General features: G+C 37.5%; 4 protein-coding genes across 23 annotated transcripts in view; 1 reads left to right on the top strand and 3 right to left on the bottom strand.

The window, feature by feature from the left end:
• cast (calpastatin) overlaps positions 1-5,218 on the top strand; it is a 46,038-nt gene extending 40,820 nt beyond the window's left edge. For 17 of the 19 annotated variants that reach the window (XM_067422671.1, XM_067422684.1, XM_067422672.1 and 14 more), the window contains 8 exons: positions 50-154; positions 1,205-1,297; positions 1,399-1,440; positions 1,705-1,830; positions 1,928-2,011; positions 2,973-3,005; positions 3,372-3,477; positions 4,060-5,218. In XM_067422671.1, coding sequence (XP_067278772.1) covers positions 50-154; positions 1,205-1,297; positions 1,399-1,440; positions 1,705-1,830; positions 1,928-2,011; positions 2,973-3,005; positions 3,372-3,470 — 582 coding nt within the window. In that variant the 3' untranslated portion in view covers positions 3,471-3,477; positions 4,060-5,218. The remainder of the gene's footprint in view (positions 1-49; positions 155-1,204; positions 1,298-1,398; positions 1,441-1,704; positions 1,831-1,927; positions 2,012-2,972; positions 3,006-3,371; positions 3,478-4,059) is intronic. The other 2 variants (XM_067422674.1, XM_067422678.1) reach the window with 1 other exon arrangement.
• Positions 5,219-8,442: 3,224 nt separating this feature from the next.
• On the bottom strand, positions 8,443-10,386 carry LOC137046378 (E3 ubiquitin-protein ligase RBBP6-like). 2 transcript variants are annotated; one of them, XM_067423570.1, is made up of 7 exons: positions 10,248-10,386; positions 9,656-9,744; positions 9,481-9,577; positions 9,240-9,379; positions 8,983-9,155; positions 8,800-8,903; positions 8,443-8,717 (listed from the first exon to the last, which is right to left on the bottom strand). In XM_067423570.1, the coding sequence occupies exons 2-7, from the start codon at positions 9,688-9,690 to the stop codon at positions 8,532-8,534; spliced, it is 735 nt and encodes a 244-aa protein (XP_067279671.1). In that variant the 5' UTR covers positions 9,691-9,744; positions 10,248-10,386; the 3' UTR covers positions 8,443-8,531. The 2 variants fall into 2 exon arrangements, with proteins under 2 accessions (XP_067279671.1, XP_067279670.1); XM_067423569.1 differs by lacking the exon at positions 10,248-10,386 and having other exon boundaries at positions 9,656-9,852.
• Positions 10,387-10,751: 365 nt separating this feature from the next.
• LOC137046379 (E3 ubiquitin-protein ligase RBBP6-like) lies at positions 10,752-11,767 on the bottom strand. Its single transcript, XM_067423571.1, has 3 exons — positions 11,371-11,767; positions 10,978-11,077; positions 10,752-10,873 (listed from the first exon to the last, which is right to left on the bottom strand). Exons 1-3 carry the CDS (start codon positions 11,528-11,530, stop codon positions 10,759-10,761), a joined length of 375 nt encoding a protein of 124 aa, XP_067279672.1. The 5' UTR covers positions 11,531-11,767; the 3' UTR covers positions 10,752-10,758.
• Positions 11,768-15,951: 4,184 nt separating this feature from the next.
• On the bottom strand, positions 15,952-19,877 carry cd8a (CD8a molecule). Its single transcript, XM_067424194.1, has 6 exons — positions 18,804-19,877; positions 18,063-18,368; positions 17,578-17,670; positions 17,374-17,478; positions 16,612-16,651; positions 15,952-16,512 (listed from the first exon to the last, which is right to left on the bottom strand). The coding sequence occupies exons 1-6, from the start codon at positions 18,850-18,852 to the stop codon at positions 16,461-16,463; spliced, it is 645 nt and encodes a 214-aa protein (XP_067280295.1). The 5' UTR covers positions 18,853-19,877; the 3' UTR covers positions 15,952-16,460.
• Between the last annotated feature and the right edge of the window lie 83 nt (positions 19,878-19,960).

The raw sequence follows: 19,960 nt of genomic DNA, 5'->3' as shown, positions 1-19,960 counted from the left end.
TTCATACTTTCCTTCTATACTAATTTTTCTGTTCTACTCTTTGTTGAAGTTGTCAGAAGGTTCCTCATCAGCTTTGGATGCCCTCTCAGACACTCTGGGAGACATAAAAGCAGCCCCTGAGCCTGCCCCTGTCCCGCCTAAAGCCATTGTTAAGGTAACACACCTTTTAATAACAATCAAAAAAATCGTATGGCATTTTGAATTTGATATGAAGGAGACATTGGGCCCTATCATACAACCAGCACAATGGGGCACCAGGTGCGACGCAAGTGTTTTTTGCTAGTTTTATCCCGACACAGTTATCATTTTCACATCCAACTGTTTAAATAGCAAATACATTTGCACCCATCTGTTCGCCCATGGGCATTCTGGTCTGAAAATGAGGTGTGTTCAGGCGCATTGTTGGTGCGTTGCTATTTTGAGGCAACTGAAAACGACTGAGCAATTGACCAACTGAAACCGGGTCTAAAGTCAATATCGCAGTGTTTTATGTGTTATTCAAATGGCGTGTTAGTAATATGCGCCTATAGGCGGGTCCACAACACGCGCACACTCTGCTTATTAAACACAGGGACACGCAGCTGGACACAAACATTTTTAAATATAATAAAATTTAAAGACCTAAAATGTAAAAGATTGTAATTGTGTAGCAAGAGAAGTGTTACGTTTTTTTCGCTTACAAATTCCACTACTGGCTTTTAAAGGGAATGGGAGATGAGACTCTAATTGGTATATTCCACGTTACACCCAAAACACACCCATTACTCATTTCACACCCAGTGCACTTGTGCCGTGCGAATTGACCATGCGCTTAGGTTGTTAAAATAGGGCCCATTATCTGCCTTTTAAATGGGTTAACTAATGAAAAATTAAACTTTTGAGAATAATAGTTTGATGAACTAGAACAAACTAACAGCTCCCCAACCTCCTCTTCAGTTACAAAAAAAACATGTTTATTTAAACTTAGCTGTAAAAATGACTTGTTAAAGAGATGAATGTGAGATGATACTCCAAACCTTGTGTTTCCTGGTATTGTGTGGTAACTTCCGCTCAGCATATCCTTCCAAAATATCCTAGTGTTAGGAAAAGCTTGCCTGAAGATCGTCTTACTGACCCCCAACTTTTGAACAGTAATGTATCTTAGGCTTCTCAACTGCAGGACAAATGGTCATGTCAATTATATTATATTCTCTTCCCACCACAGGAAAAGAATATAGTGGAGGAGAAAGTGAGTAAACCCGGTGAGAGAGACGACACTCTTCCACCAGATCATAGGTTCAAAGAGGAAGACCGCAAGGTGACTTTTGCTTCTCCATTATGTATCCACACCAGTGGATTTCATTTATAGACAATTACAACTAAAGATGTAACAAATGTTCCACTTGTTCTTCTCCGCAGGCATTTGAAGCAGCAAAGCAGAAAGACGTCAAACCAAAGCAGGTACTTAATGAATCATTGAGTGCATATATAACCAAAAAAAAGGGATTCTCAATTTATTCAGAATCACGCAGCTATATAGTTACGTTTAATAGGTGATTTACTCTATTTTGGTTGCTACCATAGACATCAGTGTTTATAACTTTTTTCAGAGTACTTATGCGTATATATATATAATGAATATAGTGTGTTTTTGAAGCTGGTTCCTTCAAATGTCTATGTATTTAGTTTAACAATGACCTTTTGTCTGTCTCTCTCATCTCTCAGACATCATTCGATGACACAGCGGCCCTTGACATGCTGTCTAGTGATTTTTCTGCAGTACCAACCTTGAAACCCTCTGCACCTGATGCCAAACACTTCACCCCTGAACCAACACCGCCAACCCATAAGGTACCACAAACACACCTGCATAAAGAACTAAACATCCCTCTAAATTCTTTACACAAGTACTGTTTTAGTTTATTTCTTCATTTGTCTCCGTTTACAGGCAACAGGTCCAGTTTTGGATGAGCTGGCAGGCAAATTGATTCCCAACCTGACCGACCCCAAAGCCAAAGACAGCAAACCAAAGGTAAGAATCAGGCCACAGGTTAATCGGCATTACAGACCCATTTCGCGGACTTTGATGACATTTCCACAGTTTTTCATACTTTCATATTTAAAACGTTTAGGGACAGATTTACTAAACAGGGCAAATTATGGGAGTGGAAAGTTCTGTGCGTGATCGACTGACAACGTGCAAATTAAAGGACACAGACATAGCCAGATCATTTCCATAATGACCAATGCAATCTAGCCGTTAGCGTTTGGTTTAATGCACGTTTTTTTGGGGGCGGTAAATATTGGTGCAAACATCAGGAAATTGACTAGCACAAGCCTTAGTAAATTAACGTGCATTATTCTTTTTAATACTCTCCTCCCATACATTTTTCATCTGAAAGAGAAACTCTGACAAATGCAAATGCAATAAGGTCAGCCACAAAAATAACTTTGCCTATACCTTTTCAGTGCAAAGTATTTAGTAAATCATGACAGTAATGCCAAAACAGAGTTTTGCTAGTGAAAGCTGTTAGTAAATCTGGCCCGTAATATGCATTTATAATGCTATACTGTGTCATATTATCTTGGGAGTAAATGTCTCTATATTTTTCCCTCTTTTGGAAAATAATGTATTTTTGTTTTGTTTTTTTACTATTGAAGCAAATTCAAAAATTATATTTGCTGTCGTCTCCTATTCACCACTATAGAAGTTTACCCAACTATTATAACTTCTGCTTCTGCTTAGTGTGAAAAATAATCCATTATCTGGATGCTGAATATAATTTTTTGGGCACAGAGATCTAGAAGCATCACTTTTTTCGCGTTTTATTTCCTCAATCTTCGTCTTTGAAAAAAATTTGTAGCGCTAGCGGGAGAAAGTTAAAAGCAGGACAAATCTGTGCATGCCATTTATGTATGAGCACCAGGCTTTCCCCCAGACCCTTTATTCTGGTTCAAGCCTGTTTAAATCAGGGGTCTCTATCTAATTACAGGCAAAGGGGGTAAAACCAAAGTCTAAGCCAAAGGTAGGTTCTTTATCAAATCAAATGCATGAATTTGATTCTTATACAGCGCTTTGGCAACATGGAGAAACACAAACTCAAACTAAAAATCCCATTTGCCACCATTCCGTCTGCTGAAACGCAATCACATGGCTGTATATTTGCATATTCCCCCAAAGGTCTGGCAGGTTTGCATTGTTTGAACACTGAGGCTGGTCTGATAATGCTTTGCATTTACAAACTGCTGAGGAGTCATACAGCATCCGGTTCACCTGATTATTTCATTTGCACACATTTAGTGCTTTTATGCCACAAAGCAACCTTCAATTTCATCAACTGTTTGCTTACATGAAATGTATGCATTCTTAAAATTTTGTTTTTGTGTCCCAGAAACAGACAGTGGAAGATTCTTTAGCCACGGACCCGCTGCCCGGTAAAGTGAGCTCAGAGGTGGTGCCTTCTTCTTCCACGAAGGGCGGAAACAGATAGATTGCACGTCAGTGTCTCTTTGAATTTGAATTTTTTTTATGCTATATTTACACTACTGTTCAGAGGTATGGGGTCAGTAAGACTTTTCAAAAAGAAATGAATTAAAAAAAAATCAGCAAGGATGCATTCAATTTAATCAGAAGTCAGAAAATGTATTCTGTTTACGGGAGTCTAATAAATTAGTCTATTTTCGGTCGAATAAATGCTGTTTTTTTTTACCTTCAATCATCAAAGAATCCTGAAAAATGGATCACTGTTTGTTTTCCACAAATAATATTACGTAGCACAACTGTTTTCAACATTGATAAATCGGCATACTAGAATGATTTCTGAACACTAAAGACTAGAGTAATGATGCTGAAAATTCCTTTACAGGATAAATTACATTTTAAAATATATTTAAAATAGAAAAGAGTTTAAGTGTAGTAAAACTTCACAATATTACGTGTTTTACTGTATTTTTAATAAAAACTAAATGCAGCCTTGATTAAGATTTTTTCCCCCAAAAACATTACAAATCTTACCAACCCCAAACTTTTGAATATATTATATTATATTAAATATTTTGAATCTTTTTTGTTTATTTCAGATTTATGGTGTGTCTCCTCATCCTTAATGCAAGAAACCATTAAAGGGAGCTGCTCGGACAAGAAATATATTTTATGGTGGAATGACACGGAATGAAATGAAAAAAATATAACTGCACAGAGACACTTAAACATGTATTTTTAGATTCCCCATCCCCCTCCTCTTTTCTCCTAAAGCAAAAATAAATCTAAAGATCTTTTGTCTGTGACTGATAGAACATGTATATACGGAAAACGCATGTATTGTTCTATTTTTGGTCACCTATTTTTGGTGTGGTGTTGTGATTTTAATTTTTCCCACAGTAAAAATGTTATGCCATATACTATATTTTTATTTTATTTTATTTTTTCCATCTTTAACTGGGGGGTCTCTACAGTCTTCCAGTTCACAGCCATGACTATGCTGTTTGAGGATCTATTGAGACAGACAGTAGATGCCTCAGGTTATGAATTTGTTGTTTACAGTACAGGGATTCCTATAAGGAATTGCAGTAGATGAACATGATTATGATGCCTTTTGAATGCTGTTGTATGTTTGTATGCTGACACTAGTCAAAAAAAAAGGTTTGTGTGGGAGGTGTTTTTTCTCTGGACTTTGTTTCCTCAAGTGTACTTACAAGGATGCTCTCAAAAATAACTATAAAATCATTTTGCAAACACTAAATGCTCCATTGGCCTCACAAAAGCCTTGGGCAACTTCATGTTGCACTGCTTAAGTTTTTTCACTTGATTTCTGTGGTTAAAATGAGAAGGTTTTACATTTATTTTTCAGAGCCACTAATAAGTTCTGAGGTGTTGCATTAAATGTGGTGGGCAAAGTATTTTACTCAACTCAGCCATTTTGCTTAACATCAGGACTCAGTGTTTGACGATGTTCATTTAGCCTGCAAGGCTGACAGTAGAAACAAAAATATGACTTATAAACCCAACGGTGTCTTCCATATTTTTTGCTCATAAAATCTTGAACAGATCCAGACAGGTTTTCCTAGAGCGTTCAAAGACGTTGTGTACTAGTAATTGTGACAGGATGGTATTTTCAAGAAGGGATTTTTACTCTTAAAAAATAAAACTAATAAAAAAACAAAAAGCCCTTTTGTTTGTTTTATTAGTTTGGAATGTTCTGTTCTTAAACTCTTAATGCAAATAAAGATGTAATGATGATAGGGGCTCAGATACATTGTTTGATGTCATAAAACGGATTTTGTCCTACATTTACATTTAATCATTTAGCAGACGCTTTTATCCAAAGCGACTTACAAAAAGGGGAGGGCAATAGAAGCAATGAAACAAACAAGGCCAACAACCTGCAAGAGCGTTAATCGAGCACAGTACACAAACTTTTTTTTTTTGACAGACAAACAGAAAATTTATTTGGATAGTTAAGTGCTATTCTTTATTGGTCAGGTGCAATTGGAAAAGATGTGTCTTAAGATGTTTTTTAAAAATGGCTACAGACTCGGCAGCACAAATTGAGATCGGCAGGTAATTCCACCAGGTGGGAACGGTCCAGGAAAATGTCCGTGAGAGCGATTTCATGCCTCTTTGGGATGGAACCACGAGGCGTCGCTCACTCGCAAAACGCAAGCTTCTGGAGGGTGTATAAGTCTGAACAAGCGAGTCTAGGTATATTAGTGTAGAACCAGTGGTTGCTTTGTAGGCGAGCACCAGTGTCTTGAATTTGATGCGAGCGGCCATTGGCAGCCAGTGCAGTCTGATGAAGAGAGAGGCGTGACGTGCGCTCTCTTCGGCTCATTAAAGACCACTCTCACCGCTGCATTCTGGATCAGCTGCAAGGGTTTGATAGAGCATGCTGGAAGCCCAGCTAGAAGAGCATTACAATAGTCCAGTCTGGAGAGAACAAGAGCTTGGACCAGGAGTTGTGCAGCCTGTTCTGATAGGAAGGGTCTAATCTTTCTAATGTTGTATAAGGCAAATCTGCAGGACCGGGCTGTTGCAGTAATGTGGTCAGTGAAGTTAAAATGGTCATCAATCACAACTCTAAGGTTCCTGGCTGTCCTGGATGAAATTATGGTTGATGAACCGAGCTGAATGGAGACATTTTTATGAAGTGCTGGGTTGGTTGAGACAACAAGTAATTCTGTCTTTGCAAGATTGAGTTGAAGGTGATGCTCCTTCATCCAGTCAGAAATGTCTGTCAGACAGGCAGCGATACGAACACTGACTGGAGGATCATCTGGTTGAAATGAGAAGTAGAGTTGAGTGTCATCAGCATAGCAGTGATAGGAGATGCCGTGTTTCTGAATGACTGAGCCTAATGATGACATGTAGATGGAGAAGAGAAGTGGTCCAAGCACTGAGCCCTGGGGTACCCCAGTAGCTAGATGATGTGACTTAGACACTTCACCTCTCCATGACACCCTGTAGAACCTACCAGAGAGGTAAGACCTGAACCACTGGAGAGCAGTTCCTGAGATCCCCGTCCTCTTAAGTGTTGACAGGAGGATCTGGTGGTTAACTGTGTCAAAAGCAGCAGACAGATCCAGCAAGATGAGCACTGAGGATTTGGAAGCTGCTTTTGCCAGTCTCAGTGCCTCAGTTACCGAGAGCAAGGCAGTCTCAGTCGAATGGCCGCTTTTGGAGCCGGATTGGTTGTTGTCCAGGAGGTTGTTCTGTTAGAGAAACATAGAGGTGATTGAACACAACTCGCTTGAGTGTCTTTGCAATGAAAGGCAGAAGGGATACCGGTCTGAAGTTTTCTAAAAGTGCAGGATTCAGAGAGGGTTTCTTAAGCAGTGGGGTTACCCAAGCCTATTTAAATGCTGTGGGAAAAGTTCCCGTGTGAAGAAAAGTGTTGACAATGTGAGTGAGCACAGGAGTGATTGAAGAAGAAATGGCCTGAAGGAGGTGAGTGGGTATAGGATCAAGTGGACAGGATGAGTTTAGAAATATCTGCCTCGGAGAGTGGAGAGAAGGATGCGTGTTCGTGTTAGTTGTTGAGATGTGCGTGTCAGTTTGTGGTGAGGAGAACTGGTTGCTGATGAGAGATGTTTTGTTTGTGAAAAATGATGCAAAGTCATCAGCTGTAAGAGTTGATGAAGGAGGGGGAGGAGGAAGTCCTTGTTGTGATCAAATGCTTCTATACGGTCTATAGGAGGACAGCGTGACGTTTCTGGAAGATTACAAAGCATGCAAGGGCCAGTGTTTTCCAACAGGTTAAGGTCACTCACCCTACTTTTGGCAATCAAGATTTTCACATAATAATACATTAAATTGTTGCTTTGTTTTTTAAAACGAATAACGCCATAATATTTGGAATAGCTTATGGAACGAGTGGCATGGGATTATATTAACACCTTTGCATCCTCTTTAATAAAGTAAATAAACAACATTGAGCTAAGTAAATAATTATCCTACAGAATTTCCATTTTTGTGTAAACTGTGCCAGAGAAAGTGACAAAAAAATAAGGTGTGATAGGGTAAATAAACTAAAAAGACCTTTAGCACCAATGATCGGTGTATGGCAGTGTTTTATGCTTCTTAAAGCAACAGCAGGTTTCTACTATGAATTGTGAAGATTTGTTTTTTTGACCACCAATGGCTCAAGTAATTCCCTGTACACACTTAATAATTTATTGGTTTGAGCCAACTCAAACAAATTAGTTAAAACACATTAACTTTTATAAGTGTTTGGAACTTTCTTTTTCATTTGAGTTCCAAAAACAGACACATTTTAAGTAATCTGAATTGTTTCATGAACTTGATTCTTTTAATTTCTCTTAATTTAACCGAAACTGGGCTAGGATTTCTATTTCCCAGCATGCTTTGCCATGACATTCAAAAAGGATATGCTTATTAAAATGCTTATTATATTTTTGTGTGCAAGATTAACATTAAGTGGAAGATTTAGTAGCGTTTAATGTTGTTATGCTAGTTTAGAAGTTTTTTTTTTTTTTTTTTTTTTGTAGGGTTGTGGTAACATAATGGTGACTAATGGAGCATGAGCTTAAGTTTGAGAACAGATATATGTTAAATGTTTTATAATGCTGTCCTCATTCAGCAAGTGCAATGCTAATGCTAACCAAGCATTGTGTAACCAATGAGCAAGGTGGCATTCATTGAATTGGGTAGTTAAAGCTAGTCAAGTTTTCACCACTAAAAAATTGACATATTTTTAAGTTAAATGTATAAATGAGCTTACTGAAATATTTCAAGTTCCAAACAATGAAAATGTATGATTACAAAAAGTTCTGCTTACTTATATTTTACATTTCTTAACTTAACAAGATTGAGGTAACTGTTTGGGTTTTACCAACTTATTTGGGTTTACAGTTGTAAAATCTTAAGGGAAGAGCTGACTGCTGAAAATGCATTAATAATTTCCTGCTGTTATTTCTATAACCTTTATTCCATTGCAAAAATATATACAATATATATACATTCATTTCTCAGTGTTCCTTAAAAAAGTATCAAGTAAATCTAATGTTTCTCCAACGCAGGTCTGAAGGTCTCTGTCTCAGTATCGTGGTCTCTTCTGCTCTATATTCTGGCCTAGAAGAGATCTGGAGCGGGAACGTTTCCCTCTCACATCCCGTCCCCTCTTTGATGAGGATTCTGGAATGGGTGACCGGGATGGACGGCTGTGGTTTGGACTTTGGTAGGGTTGCGATGGTCTGGTTCCATTCCTAAAATGATTCACCTCCTGTGTAAGAAAAAATCATAAAGAAGTTTTAAAGTGAACAAACAGACGTCGGAACAACAAGAAATAAGGTTTTAGGTCTTACTTGACGCAAAACAGTGTTTGCTGTCAAAGCATCAGGCGAAACATCTGACTGTCCGCAGGTGGGACAAACATGTCCATCAGACTCCAGCAAACACGTCCTGACACCTGAGACCAAGAGATAGTGTTGGTTTTGTCAAAAACAGCCTGTTTGTTTCTGACTGACTTACTTGGAACAGACACTCACATTGGTCGCAGTAGCTGCTCCTGCAGCAGGGAATCGTCACAGCATCAGTCAGGAGATCCTTACAGATCAGACACAGCAGCGAGCCAGGCACTGGATCTTCTGAGGATGAGGATGAAGATGAAGGCTGGTCCGGGAAAAGCCGCTTCGCTTTCATCCCAACAGTGTAGGCCTCACTGAACAGATCAAGCACAATGATGGCGACTGAGAGTTTAACAAACACTAGAGCATGCGCCAAGTGCCAAGTAGAGTACACTCACGCATCCATAATGGGAATGACGTATTTCCCACTACGGTCCATCATGACTCCCCTTCTGTCAGGATCCTCCACCTCCAGCAGGAAACTACGGGGAATCCCTGAGCTTTTCCGTACGGGTTTACCAGGAGCAAAACGTTCACCCTGTGAATTCACCAGTGACATTCAAACTCTGACCACACAAGGAACTAACGGGCATAAGAGCTCAAGTTCACAACAGCGGTGATCTCTGAAATCCCAGGTACCTCATTGGTTGGGCAATTTTTAATGTGATGTCCTGGGATCCCACAGCGGAAACACACGTAGTTGGGCGGAAGCAGACCCTGCAGCTTCATCGCATCACTGATGAATGTCAGAATCATGAGCATCTCTCACAAATGTCACAAATTCAAACCCTGTCAATGATGTCTGAACACTCACCTGCTGGAATAATAGAACAGACTGGACTGGTACATCACAGCTCTTATTTTGTCCTCCTCCGATGCATTTGCCTCAGCCAGATTCTCAGTCTGTTTCAGAGGCATTTGCAAACGTTAATGTTTTTCAATGATAAGCTCAAGAGCACAGAGACGAACAAACTTCTCAGAAGAAGCTGTTTGTGTGGGTATGTGTATGGGGGCATGTTTTTGTGAAATATGAGGACACAAATGTGTATGACAAATGGGTATGACACAGGTATTACAAGGAGAGGGTGAAATATGAGGACATTGGCCATGTCCCCCCTTTTCAAAATGCTTATTAATCATACAGGATGAGTTTTTTTAGAAAGTAAAAATGCAGAATGTTTCCTGTGATGGGTAGGTTTAGGGGCAGGGGCAGTGTAAGGGGATAGAAAATACGGTTTGTACAGAATAAAAACCATTACGCCTATTGAATGTCCCCACGTTTCACAAAAACACAACTTTCACAAAAACTGTGTGTGTGTGTCATTGTGTCATCTTCATGACACTTTAAATCCAAACACTGAAGCTCAATACAGTGCAGCAAAGTGTATTTCTCATTACTGCAGTACCTTTAGAATATGATCCAGGGAAAGGTGTGAAGAATCACTGTGCTGAATCTGCTGCTGAAATAAACATGAACACAAACAGGAGTTTAGGTCTAGGACAAGACACAGGGCTTATTTAGGACAATACTGCGTTCAGTCGTTCTAGACGCTTGTCTGCAGAAAGCCCATCCAAATGAACACGCGGGGCCTTGAATGTTAGGAAATGAATAGTTTTATTACATAGCGTTCAAGTGAATATACAGCGAATGAGGTATATTTGCAATCTTACAATAGTGCACACAAAATGAGAAAATTGTTTAAAAGCGTAGTGTAAGTGGAACTGGTCTTACCTTCGTCTGGTAACAAGCAAATGGCTTTTCCTGACAGTTTGATCAAAACATATTATAAAACATATAGTGAACATTTATAAGTCACGAAGGCTACTGGAGGAACTAGTCGCCCATGTGCCGTACATTAGAATAATAACAGACAAATAGACACCAAAACGGATAACAAGCAAAAAGTGCTCAAATATTCAATTAAAACCTTTCCCAAAAGGAGAGTTAGACTTATTAAACACCGAGATCAGTGCATCAGCTTTTCTAGCTTTTCTACATACAGTTTTTGAAGATGATGGTTTGGCCCGAACACTGAAACAAAACACCAGAGCTCAAATGAGTAAAACAACAACGACAGACTTTTTCTTCACATTACATCTTAATGATGAAAGTTGTGTTCATGTCACGCGACTTACTTGACAAATCCTTTGTTTGTGGGTTTCAGCCCAGCAGCAGGGATTCGTCTGATGATGACTGATGTGTTGTTGGAGATGAGGGCTTCATCATCAGTGTATTCTGAAAAAAACACCAACAAGACCATTAGTCTCACACACACACACACACACACACACACACACACACACACACACACACACACACACACACACACACACACACACACACACACACAGAGAGAGAAAGAAAGTAACCTATCATAGTTGCTTTGAGTTTCATTAAATATATCAAGCTGTCTGACACCCTGACTGTCATAACACCAACTTATAGCACAACAGCAGCAGATGAATTAATGTTTTTTTTTATTGAAAAGCATTAATTTGTCCTCTGTTAGTTGAACTGGCTGAACTCACCTTCACTGGTTTGTGCGCTGCTGATCTGCAGGTCACAGAACTTCAGCCTCTCGCGCCTCATAATGTGTCGCTTCAGCTCTCTCAGGGTGATGTGAAGTCCTTCAAACGGGACAGTGTCGTGGGTGAGTTTACTTGAAAACTTATAATGAACACAAGGCATGTTGACTCAGTTCTTGTGTTGATTCCACCAAACAAGAATCAAACTGATCAATCGATCAACTCAGATATATCAGCTCAATAATCGTCGAAATCGTGGAGATTGAGAATGATGCTGATGATGCGGTCAGGTTTATAAATCATCAAACAGAACGTTGCCATAGATACTAATCAAGCCCGTTCATTTTAAAACTCGCCATGACGCGAGACGCAACTGAACTAAACCAAAACTTTCAGCAATGCAAAACGAGTCTTGTTGATTTTTTAAAATATTTTTTGTAACGTTTCTTGTCTTTAAATAACGTTCTGTGTTTCCCAATAATAGGCCTAAAGCATTGGACAAAATGAAAAAAAAAAAAAAAAAGCGTGCCGTTTTAGTTTAGTTAACAGTCGCGTCCTTGGGCTTCCGCAAACCATACTTCACTGAATATTACTTTTTGAAAAGTGGTGAGAATTTTAAATCATTTGACTCAAATAAATTAATTGGCATTGCATTTACGCCAGTAGGCGGCGACAAATGAACACCGGGTTAGTAGGCTACTTAAAAACAGAAAACATGAGAATTAACTTTAAAATCTGTATCGAAAAAGTCCCCATAAAACCCAACATTATGTGACTGTTTAGGTTATATATTTAATTGATGCAGATTTTTTACCCAGAACTGGCCTATACTGAAAGCATATACAGCCTACCGTTCAACTCTTATTTCAGTTGGCTATATAGCCTACTGCCCATTTTCTTGGGCAACATATGACCATTGGTGTTTTTTGCTGTTAGCTTTGGATTATTTATTAAATTCTTAACATCGCTGGATGGATGGATGGATCGATGGATGGATGAAAGGAACTGAGGCCAACTGAGTTTTTTATTGATTATTTGTATACAACTGAATGTAGAAAAATGTGTAAATGGGATTGCATTTTATTCTCGGAAGTTGAGTAGCTCGCACAAAAGTGCACTCACAGGAGCGCAGAGTAACGGACGAGCTCAGTGTTTTGACTGAATAATAATGTTTCTTTCTCGCAAAACCTAGTATGCCGCCTGTACACATTATGGCGCGCGTCTCACTGACTACGTTTACATGCAGTAATCTAATGACCTTATTCTAAATAAGACAATATTCTGATTAAGGTGTTTACATGAGTTGCTTTTAGAGTACTCCGTTCATGTTCCCGTTTTACATGTGATGAACATAGATCGATTATGGCACGTCATTACGTCCCCATGCCACGCTATGTTCTCCAACATCCAATCATAGCGTGACTTTGGCAGGTGTGTTAATTTTATGGGCTCAGTAAACCCGCTGTCCCTTCACCTGCGGGTGTCGCTGTTGGACAGTGTTACTTTACATTAAGAAGTATAACAAAACATGCGTTTTTATAATGTTTTATATCTACATTTACGTTGATTAATTTTTTTAATATTATGTATTGCCTCTTTTTTTTCTTTCTTTTTTTTGAAGAGACACTGCCCCTCTTTCCTCCTTATTGACAGCCTACATTTAGAATAATAGCTTTGATTAATTATGAAAAAGGTTTAAAAATCATGACTCTTTGGATTGTTTTTCCTGCCGTCGAGCCACAGGCGTTCACTGAATGACCCATCTGGTTTGCGATTACAGATACAAACTTATTGTATTTTACTTTTACAATGAGCATAATAATTACAACAAATATAAAAATAGAGAGAGAGGACGCAGTGTTCACAATGAACAGTCAAGTAAAACACACACCGCCCATAGCAATGACGTTAAAGGAGTACTTCAGCGCTGGGAAGATGAATCTGTATTTAAACTGGGTCCTCAATGTAGTAGAAATGTGAAATTATTTTTTAATTTGGTGTCTTCTAGACTGAGAAAAGACAAAAAATGTATTTTTGTCTCATGGGGATGAAAGACTACAATTCCCAGAATGCTTCGCTGCCCTATGAGGCCATTCCCAAAGCCACCAACTTGATTACAGTGACTGAGTTAGAGAAGACACTACAATTAAAAACTGAACGTGTCTGTTCAATATAATGAGTGAGTCACCGCGCGAGTCTCACAGCACTAACTGCAGGAGTGAAAAAAATGAGCTGATGAGGTCTCGTGATGAGAGCTGAGGTAATCACGACTACACTCGCGGCATACATTCACAACGCGAGTTCAGTCTGGCACGCGTTTCAGTTCATGCCTTTGCAAGCTTAACTTTCATAGAAATTAATTTGAGAAGTTAGAAGACTTACATTGCTCACCATAGCTCCGTTTAAATGAGTGCCTGTAGCTGAGCTCTCCCTGCAAGCTGAGTGTAATCTCCCATCCCCCATGCGCAGATTCAAAACATGCGGAAATGGCTCCCTCTGCTGGCTGTAGTCTTTAGCCTTTGGCCAAACGTTCCTCCTATGATGCAAATATCGTCAATTTGCATCATAGGAGGAATTTTTCCAGAAATAAAATGCATAAATCTCTTGTCTCAGGGGGATATGAGGGGGGAAAGCACAATCATTTGAATACACTCCAGGGTTTCTACTGATACAAGGCCATATGCTAATCGCTGAAGTAACCCTTAATGGCAACGACTTTTCAGACTGACAGATCCGTAAAAGATAAACGCGACTTTTCCACCAGTTGTTACTGTTTTGTACACGTTGTTATATTAAGTATAATTCCAGTTTTGTTTTATTGGCCACAATATTATCGATGATTGTTGAAAGGGGCACTTTTGATTAATTTTCAAAAAGGGCAGAGGCTCCAACCCACAAAGCCTCCCCTCTGCACTCCCCTATTGTGCGAAACGTTATGTGTCCTGTCACAAAATGCGGTGAAATCTCCGACATGACATCAATAGTTAGAAGGTGTGTACATGTCTCTGATAATGCGACTAAAATAGGCATACTCCACATGTCTTAATCCGATTTATGTGTAGTTAGATTATGACTTTAATCAGATTAAGGTAATTAGAAATCGCTGTCTACATGGTAGCCTCTTAATCAGAGTATTGTCTTAATCAGATTAATATCGGAGTATTGTTGTCCATGTAAACGTAGTCACTGTATCATTGTGTGATACTTATGTGTAATTTTTGTAATGTTTTTGCCTGGTCGCTATTCACTGGAATTGTAAGAAGGAGCGCGTGCAGGACTATTTTTTAAATCTTTGCTTGAGGTCCGAAAAAAATAGAAGGCATTGAATCAGCAGGGTGTGTAAAAATGACTTTATTTTAATTTCAGTGTGAGGTATCCCTTTAAGCTCAAGGTTTTACACTTTTTTTTAAGCCACTACATTCACAGCTGTTGCATTAGATGAGGTGGGCAAAGTCAGAATGCTTTACTGTCACTTTAACTCAGTATAGCGTTGGTTTAGCCTAAGTGCTACCACAACATTATCGTTTTGCTTAACATTATATGTTTTGAATATCTAAATACCCCCATAGCTCATGACAAAAAGTTTCTGCTCATGAAATGTAAAACAGATCCAGACAGGTCTTCCTAGTCTTCAAAGATGTTAGTAAATGTGAAAAAATAATATAACCATAAGCACATTTATGCAAATAAAGATGTACTGATGTTATGGATTATTTTGGGTGTGTTGTTTGCAGATAATGTAGTAATATTACATCTCAAATTTTAACTTTCAGACCATTGTAACTGATTAGTCCATCTTTGATTTTTGTGTGTGTAAATTTTACAGTTTGTTATGTATGGTGTGATCAAGCAATACATTTACACCTTAAAGCAGGGATGGGCAAACTCTGTCCTGGAAGCTCTGCAGAGTTCAGCTTCAACCCTAATCGAACACATCTTCTCTTCTTATCTCTTCATATCTTCTTTTGTGTTCAGCAGAACAAAGAAAGTCATACAGGTTTGGAACAACTTGAGGGTGAGTAAATTATGACAGAATTTTAATTTTTGAGTGAACTATCCCTTTAAGAGATCATCAAACTAATCCATATGAATTGAGCAGTTTTGTCAGAATTTTCTGAAGAGAGACAAGCAGTTTATATAAAGAAAGTGATTCAATTAGTTTTTTTATTGACATAAATATTGATCAGCGGACATAAACAGAAGCTAAACCGAACCTGCTTGACGTGAGAGCAAACCTCATTGGTTCTTGCGGAAGCTCAAACAGAAAAACTAAACCCCTTAATTCATGCGGGATTCGTTTAACAATCTCTTTATTAACTTTTTGAAGCATCAAAGTGGTAGTTGCATAGCTGTCAAGGGACAGAAATCGCTCAATATTTTATTAAAAAGAACTTTTGTGTTCCAAAAATCTAGCGGGTTTGGATCGACATGAGGGTGAGGTATTAATGACAGAATTTTTGAGTGAGCTGTCCCTTTAAGGACACCAAGGTTATTTATACTGAAAATGTTAATGATAAATATTCAAAGGCTAAATTTGTAATTCTTCACATCATTTGGACAGATGTTAGGATTATTTCACTTAAGAGCTTTTTATTGTTTATTTATTTACAGTTGAATGTAGAAATAGGCATCAGCAGGATTACATTTCTTTCTGTAAAGCTGAAAAGCTCAGCACATGCGACCGATATGAGTTTCTTCATATCACTTATACAGCCAGCAGATGGCAGAAATCTCTGAACAAAATACAATTACATTTACAATGTGACAGTAAACATGTTGTAATTTAAAGCTAAACCTTAATTTGCTTTTGTGATAAAAAACACTATAAGCCTTAATAAGCCTCAACATATAAACTTTGAAGTAAAAAAAGCATTAAAGAACAAAAACCACAAAGAAAAATGATTGTCAATGTATTCAATGTAACAGTAACAGATCCACAGAGAAAACTATAAAATATTATCTAAACTCACTGGAAAAGAAATCCTGATTATTTATTTGAAGGATTATGATTGACTGAATAAACATGGATTTAAATGTACTTATTGAGAAGAAATCATCGACCAATACTGGATTTTCCTGTGTCTTTAGTGGATCTAGAAGTGGTTGTTGGGCAGTTTAGCATGGCCAGCAGGTCTAGTTTGAGGTCTAAAAAAGAAGATTTCGGTTTTGATCAGAAACTGCTATTCAGTAACAAATGTTATTTAAAGTTTGTGTCACTGTGAAAGAAAAAAGCAGAAGACGTACTGTCTTTTGTAATGGTGGGGACATCGTCTTGTTCTTAAACCTGGAGAGAAATGAAAAAAAAAAATTAAAAACAGTGACAGCTATTTTTTTTTTTTTAATTATTAAATTACAATAAATTATTCAATGAGACCGAGAAAAAAAGCTACGCTTAACAAAATTTAATCAGCCCACAATATTCAAGAAAACATGTGGTTTCCATCAACACAAGTATAAACTTCAAAAGTGCGCAAGATGCAAATATGTGAATGTAAATCTAAATGAATGTCCTCCCATGTGGGATTGGGGCAGGTCCAAACATCATTAGTGTAGTATTAAAGGATCACATCTTCAAAATGCCATCTATATGTTCTCACTACTCAAGGTAAGATGTGCTTTATATATAGTACATAAAGTATAGTAAAAAAAAACAGGACACATAATTCAATCTTTGGTTGTGTAATTGTCTTTGAAATAGTTTTAATTGTTCTTACATGTCCTCCTAATATTTGTATTTAAGACTACTGAAAAGGATTCGTTTTACATGCATTGTGCTATCGCTTCTAAACATTGCAAATAATAGATATTTTTTTCTACAATGTATGATTCTTGTGACACTATATAATTGTGGATTTGTTTTAATTGTCTGTGTTCAAGTCATAAAATAAGCAGTAACTGTGTGCAATAAACTAAATGCTTTAAAACATATGTGGTCCATAACTTATTCAAAAATACAAGTACATCCGCTACTGCAATTGTATGATTCAAAATGTGGATTTGACTTACGGTTGCAGTACAAAATTGTGGCGATCAGCGAAATGAGGAGAAGAGCACAGCCAGAGGCCAGAGAGGACAATATCCAAGTCTCACAGTTGAAACGGGGCTTCGGCTCTGTCAACAAATACACCTCCTGTTACAAAGTTGTATTATAACACCAATATTTATTTTTGCTGAAACAAAAAAAGTCTAATTATGATTCTAAAAACAAACCTTTTTTGCCACTACTCTCTATACATTTTGCTGTAGTCATTGACGACGGCTTTGGTGTAGTTGTATCAATTTTTGGAGGTTGTGTTGTTGGATCTGAAACAAAAGATTACAGACGCAGATATTATTCACAGATTTTATTAGGTTTTCTTATTTTTAATAAACATCCTTAAGACAAGACAAATTTGAGAAACAAACTGGCTATTTAAGACACATTATCAGAAAATAATTTAAATAAATTAATACAAGTAATTTTGCTTCTTAATAAAATGTATAGATTTAAGTGTAATGTTTTAAGGATATTTAGATATTTTACAGGAGAACAAGACAATTAGTTATTAATGCAGTTTTTAAGTACTTTTTCCGTGTTTTTATTTTATATTGCATGAATTTTCTGAACAGTCAGCAGACAAATGAAGACGTGATCTGTGTTTTTAAGCAAAATTATTTTACCTATTATAATGTTAATAAGAAGGAATAGTGCCCACCTGGTTTTCCTGTAATTACAGTCGGTTTTCCAAAGATGAGTTTATTGTTGTTCATGGCTGCGCAGGCGTAAATACCACTGTCTGTCTTTTTCTCGAAGGACTTAATGGTCAAACTGACCTTATCATTCAAGTTCACATCGTATTCAGTTGTTTTAGCCTTTATTTCTTTGTTTTTAACAGTGAATAAAAACTCTGCACCATCTTTGTTTACTCGAAACCAGAATGTCAAGGTGCCGGCCTGTCCAGGGTCACAATCAACTTTTACAATTTCTCCATCTTCGTAGGCAGGCCTATGTGCAGATCCTCCTAGGGACAAAGGAAACGTTTTAGATTAAGAAAAGATTCATGTGCATGTGAAACAATACCATCTCTTACTTTTTTAAATGGAAATACAAATGTGGTCATATTAAACGTTTTCAGCAGTCAGTGGAGTGAAAATATATAAAAAATATATTAGTATAGTTTCTATATGAAGATGGTTAGGCTAAACTATTTTTTTTTTTAAAGTAAAAAAGTGTTATTTTTACAGAAATAAAACCTACAATTAAATGATTATAAATTGGCTGTACATAAAATAATTTGCAAGTATTCACGTTACCCCGTGCTAAGTGTGAGGCGTTATTTTTGGTCTATTCAAATGATCACGAACAGTCTGTCAATCTTGTATTTTTCCATCCCTTAAATATTTCCTATAAATGTAAATACAATATAATATTATATACAACAACATTTTCTACTCACCATGGAAGAGGCACAAAATCACACAAAATCCAATGTACATTTGATACATTTTTTTCGTTTCTTAGCACAGACAGTCAGTTCTTCTACAACACAGGAACAAAACTGAAAGGATGGAAAAAAAACCTCCCCATCTGCCCCTCCCAACCTCTCACTGCCATTGTCTTGGTTTTTAACTATACTGAAAAAAGGCACTAAATAAATGTCAAATGTACTACTTGCTTTGTTGCTGCTCATTTGTTTTGTTTTTTGCTAAATAAAAAATGAAAAAAGATTAAATGAGTGAAAAATGCTGGTGCACAATCACATTTTAATTTATAAGTAATGTAAGTCAAATAAGCTTAATATCTAACAATTTCACTACTTTTCTGCCTAGAATCCTGATAGGCCGAGCAAGTTGTCACACTTTTTAATCCAGTGTACAATATAATATTAGCTAAACTAATATATATCAAGGAAAAAACTATTTGAAATATACCATGTACTGTAGGTTATATAAGAATAAAGTTATCAACGTCTCTCATCTCATTATTCATAATTTGATAGAATTCTGTATTAGCCTATAGGCTTTGTAGAAAAAAAATGGATCAATGTGGATCATTTGTAAAATTTGGTCTATAAAACAGGTGGTGTTGTTTTTTTTTAAGCGGCTTATTGTCAGTGCAGTGGTGCAGCATGCTCTCAGCGTGCACCTGAAGGGGGTCTATGCACTAGCATCGCAGCACGAGTCTCTTTGATCGCGAGTCAAACCGCATGTGATGCTCTCTGAGTGGGGCTGTGCATGTAACTTTGCTGGGCAACTTTGGACACCTAACGTTCAGTCAGCTTTGAAAATATGGCTTTGGTTAGGGTGTACAAAGGCCATTACATATTCTATGTGAACGGATTTTTTTTTTGCGTTTTTAAGATCTATTTATGCACAGCTGAATGAAGGGTATATTCTCATGCTCACTTTCAAATGCATGTTCTGTTTCTTTCACTATCATTCACTCACGTGTCTTGAAGGACAAGTTCACTTCAAAATTAAATTTTCCTGATAATTTACTCACCCCGATCTCATCCAAGACGTTCATGTCTTGCTTTCTTCGGTCGAAATGTTTTTTTTTGAGGAAAACGTTTCAGGATTTTTCTCTATAATGAACCTCAATTGAAGGTTGAAG

The sequence above is a fragment of the Pseudorasbora parva genome, chromosome 18 (assembly GCF_024679245.1).
Source record: "Pseudorasbora parva isolate DD20220531a chromosome 18, ASM2467924v1, whole genome shotgun sequence".
NCBI classification, from domain to species: Eukaryota; Metazoa; Chordata; class Actinopteri; order Cypriniformes; family Gobionidae; genus Pseudorasbora; species Pseudorasbora parva.
Note: the sequence above shows the minus strand (reverse complement) of the source record. Positions and strands in the feature narration are given on the sequence as shown.

Excerpts from the sequence above, each read along its gene's own strand:
- LOC137046378 (XM_067423569.1), bottom strand. The coding sequence starts at position 9,759 with ATGCCTCTGAAACAGACTGAGAATCTGGCTGAGGCAAATGCATCGGAG. Across the intron at positions 9,380-9,480 it reads AAAATTGCCCAACCAATGAG|GGTGAACGTTTTGCTCCTGG; the intron begins GTACCTGGGATT and ends GTGAATTCACAG. Across the intron at positions 9,156-9,239 it reads GTCATTCCCATTATGGATGC|TGAGGCCTACACTGTTGGGA; the intron begins GTGAGTGTACTC and ends TGATCTGTTCAG.
- cd8a (XM_067424194.1), bottom strand. The coding sequence starts at position 18,852 with ATGTATCAAATGTACATTGGATTTTGTGTGATTTTGTGCCTCTTCCAT. Across the intron at positions 17,479-17,577 it reads AGAGAGTAGTGGCAAAAAAG|AGCCGAAGCCCCGTTTCAAC; the intron begins GTTTGTTTTTAG and ends ATTTGTTGACAG. Across the intron at positions 16,513-16,611 it reads CCCCACCATTACAAAAGACA|ACCTCAAACTAGACCTGCTG; the intron begins GTACGTCTTCTG and ends CTTCTTTTTTAG.
- LOC137046379 (XM_067423571.1), bottom strand. The coding sequence starts at position 11,530 with ATGCCTTGTGTTCATTATAAGTTTTCAAGTAAACTCACCCACGACACT. Across the intron at positions 11,078-11,370 it reads CAGCGCACAAACCAGTGAAG|AATACACTGATGATGAAGCC; the intron begins GTGAGTTCAGCC and ends TGTTTTTTTCAG. Across the intron at positions 10,874-10,977 it reads ACAAACAAAGGATTTGTCAA|TGTTCGGGCCAAACCATCAT; the intron begins GTAAGTCGCGTG and ends GTTTTGTTTCAG.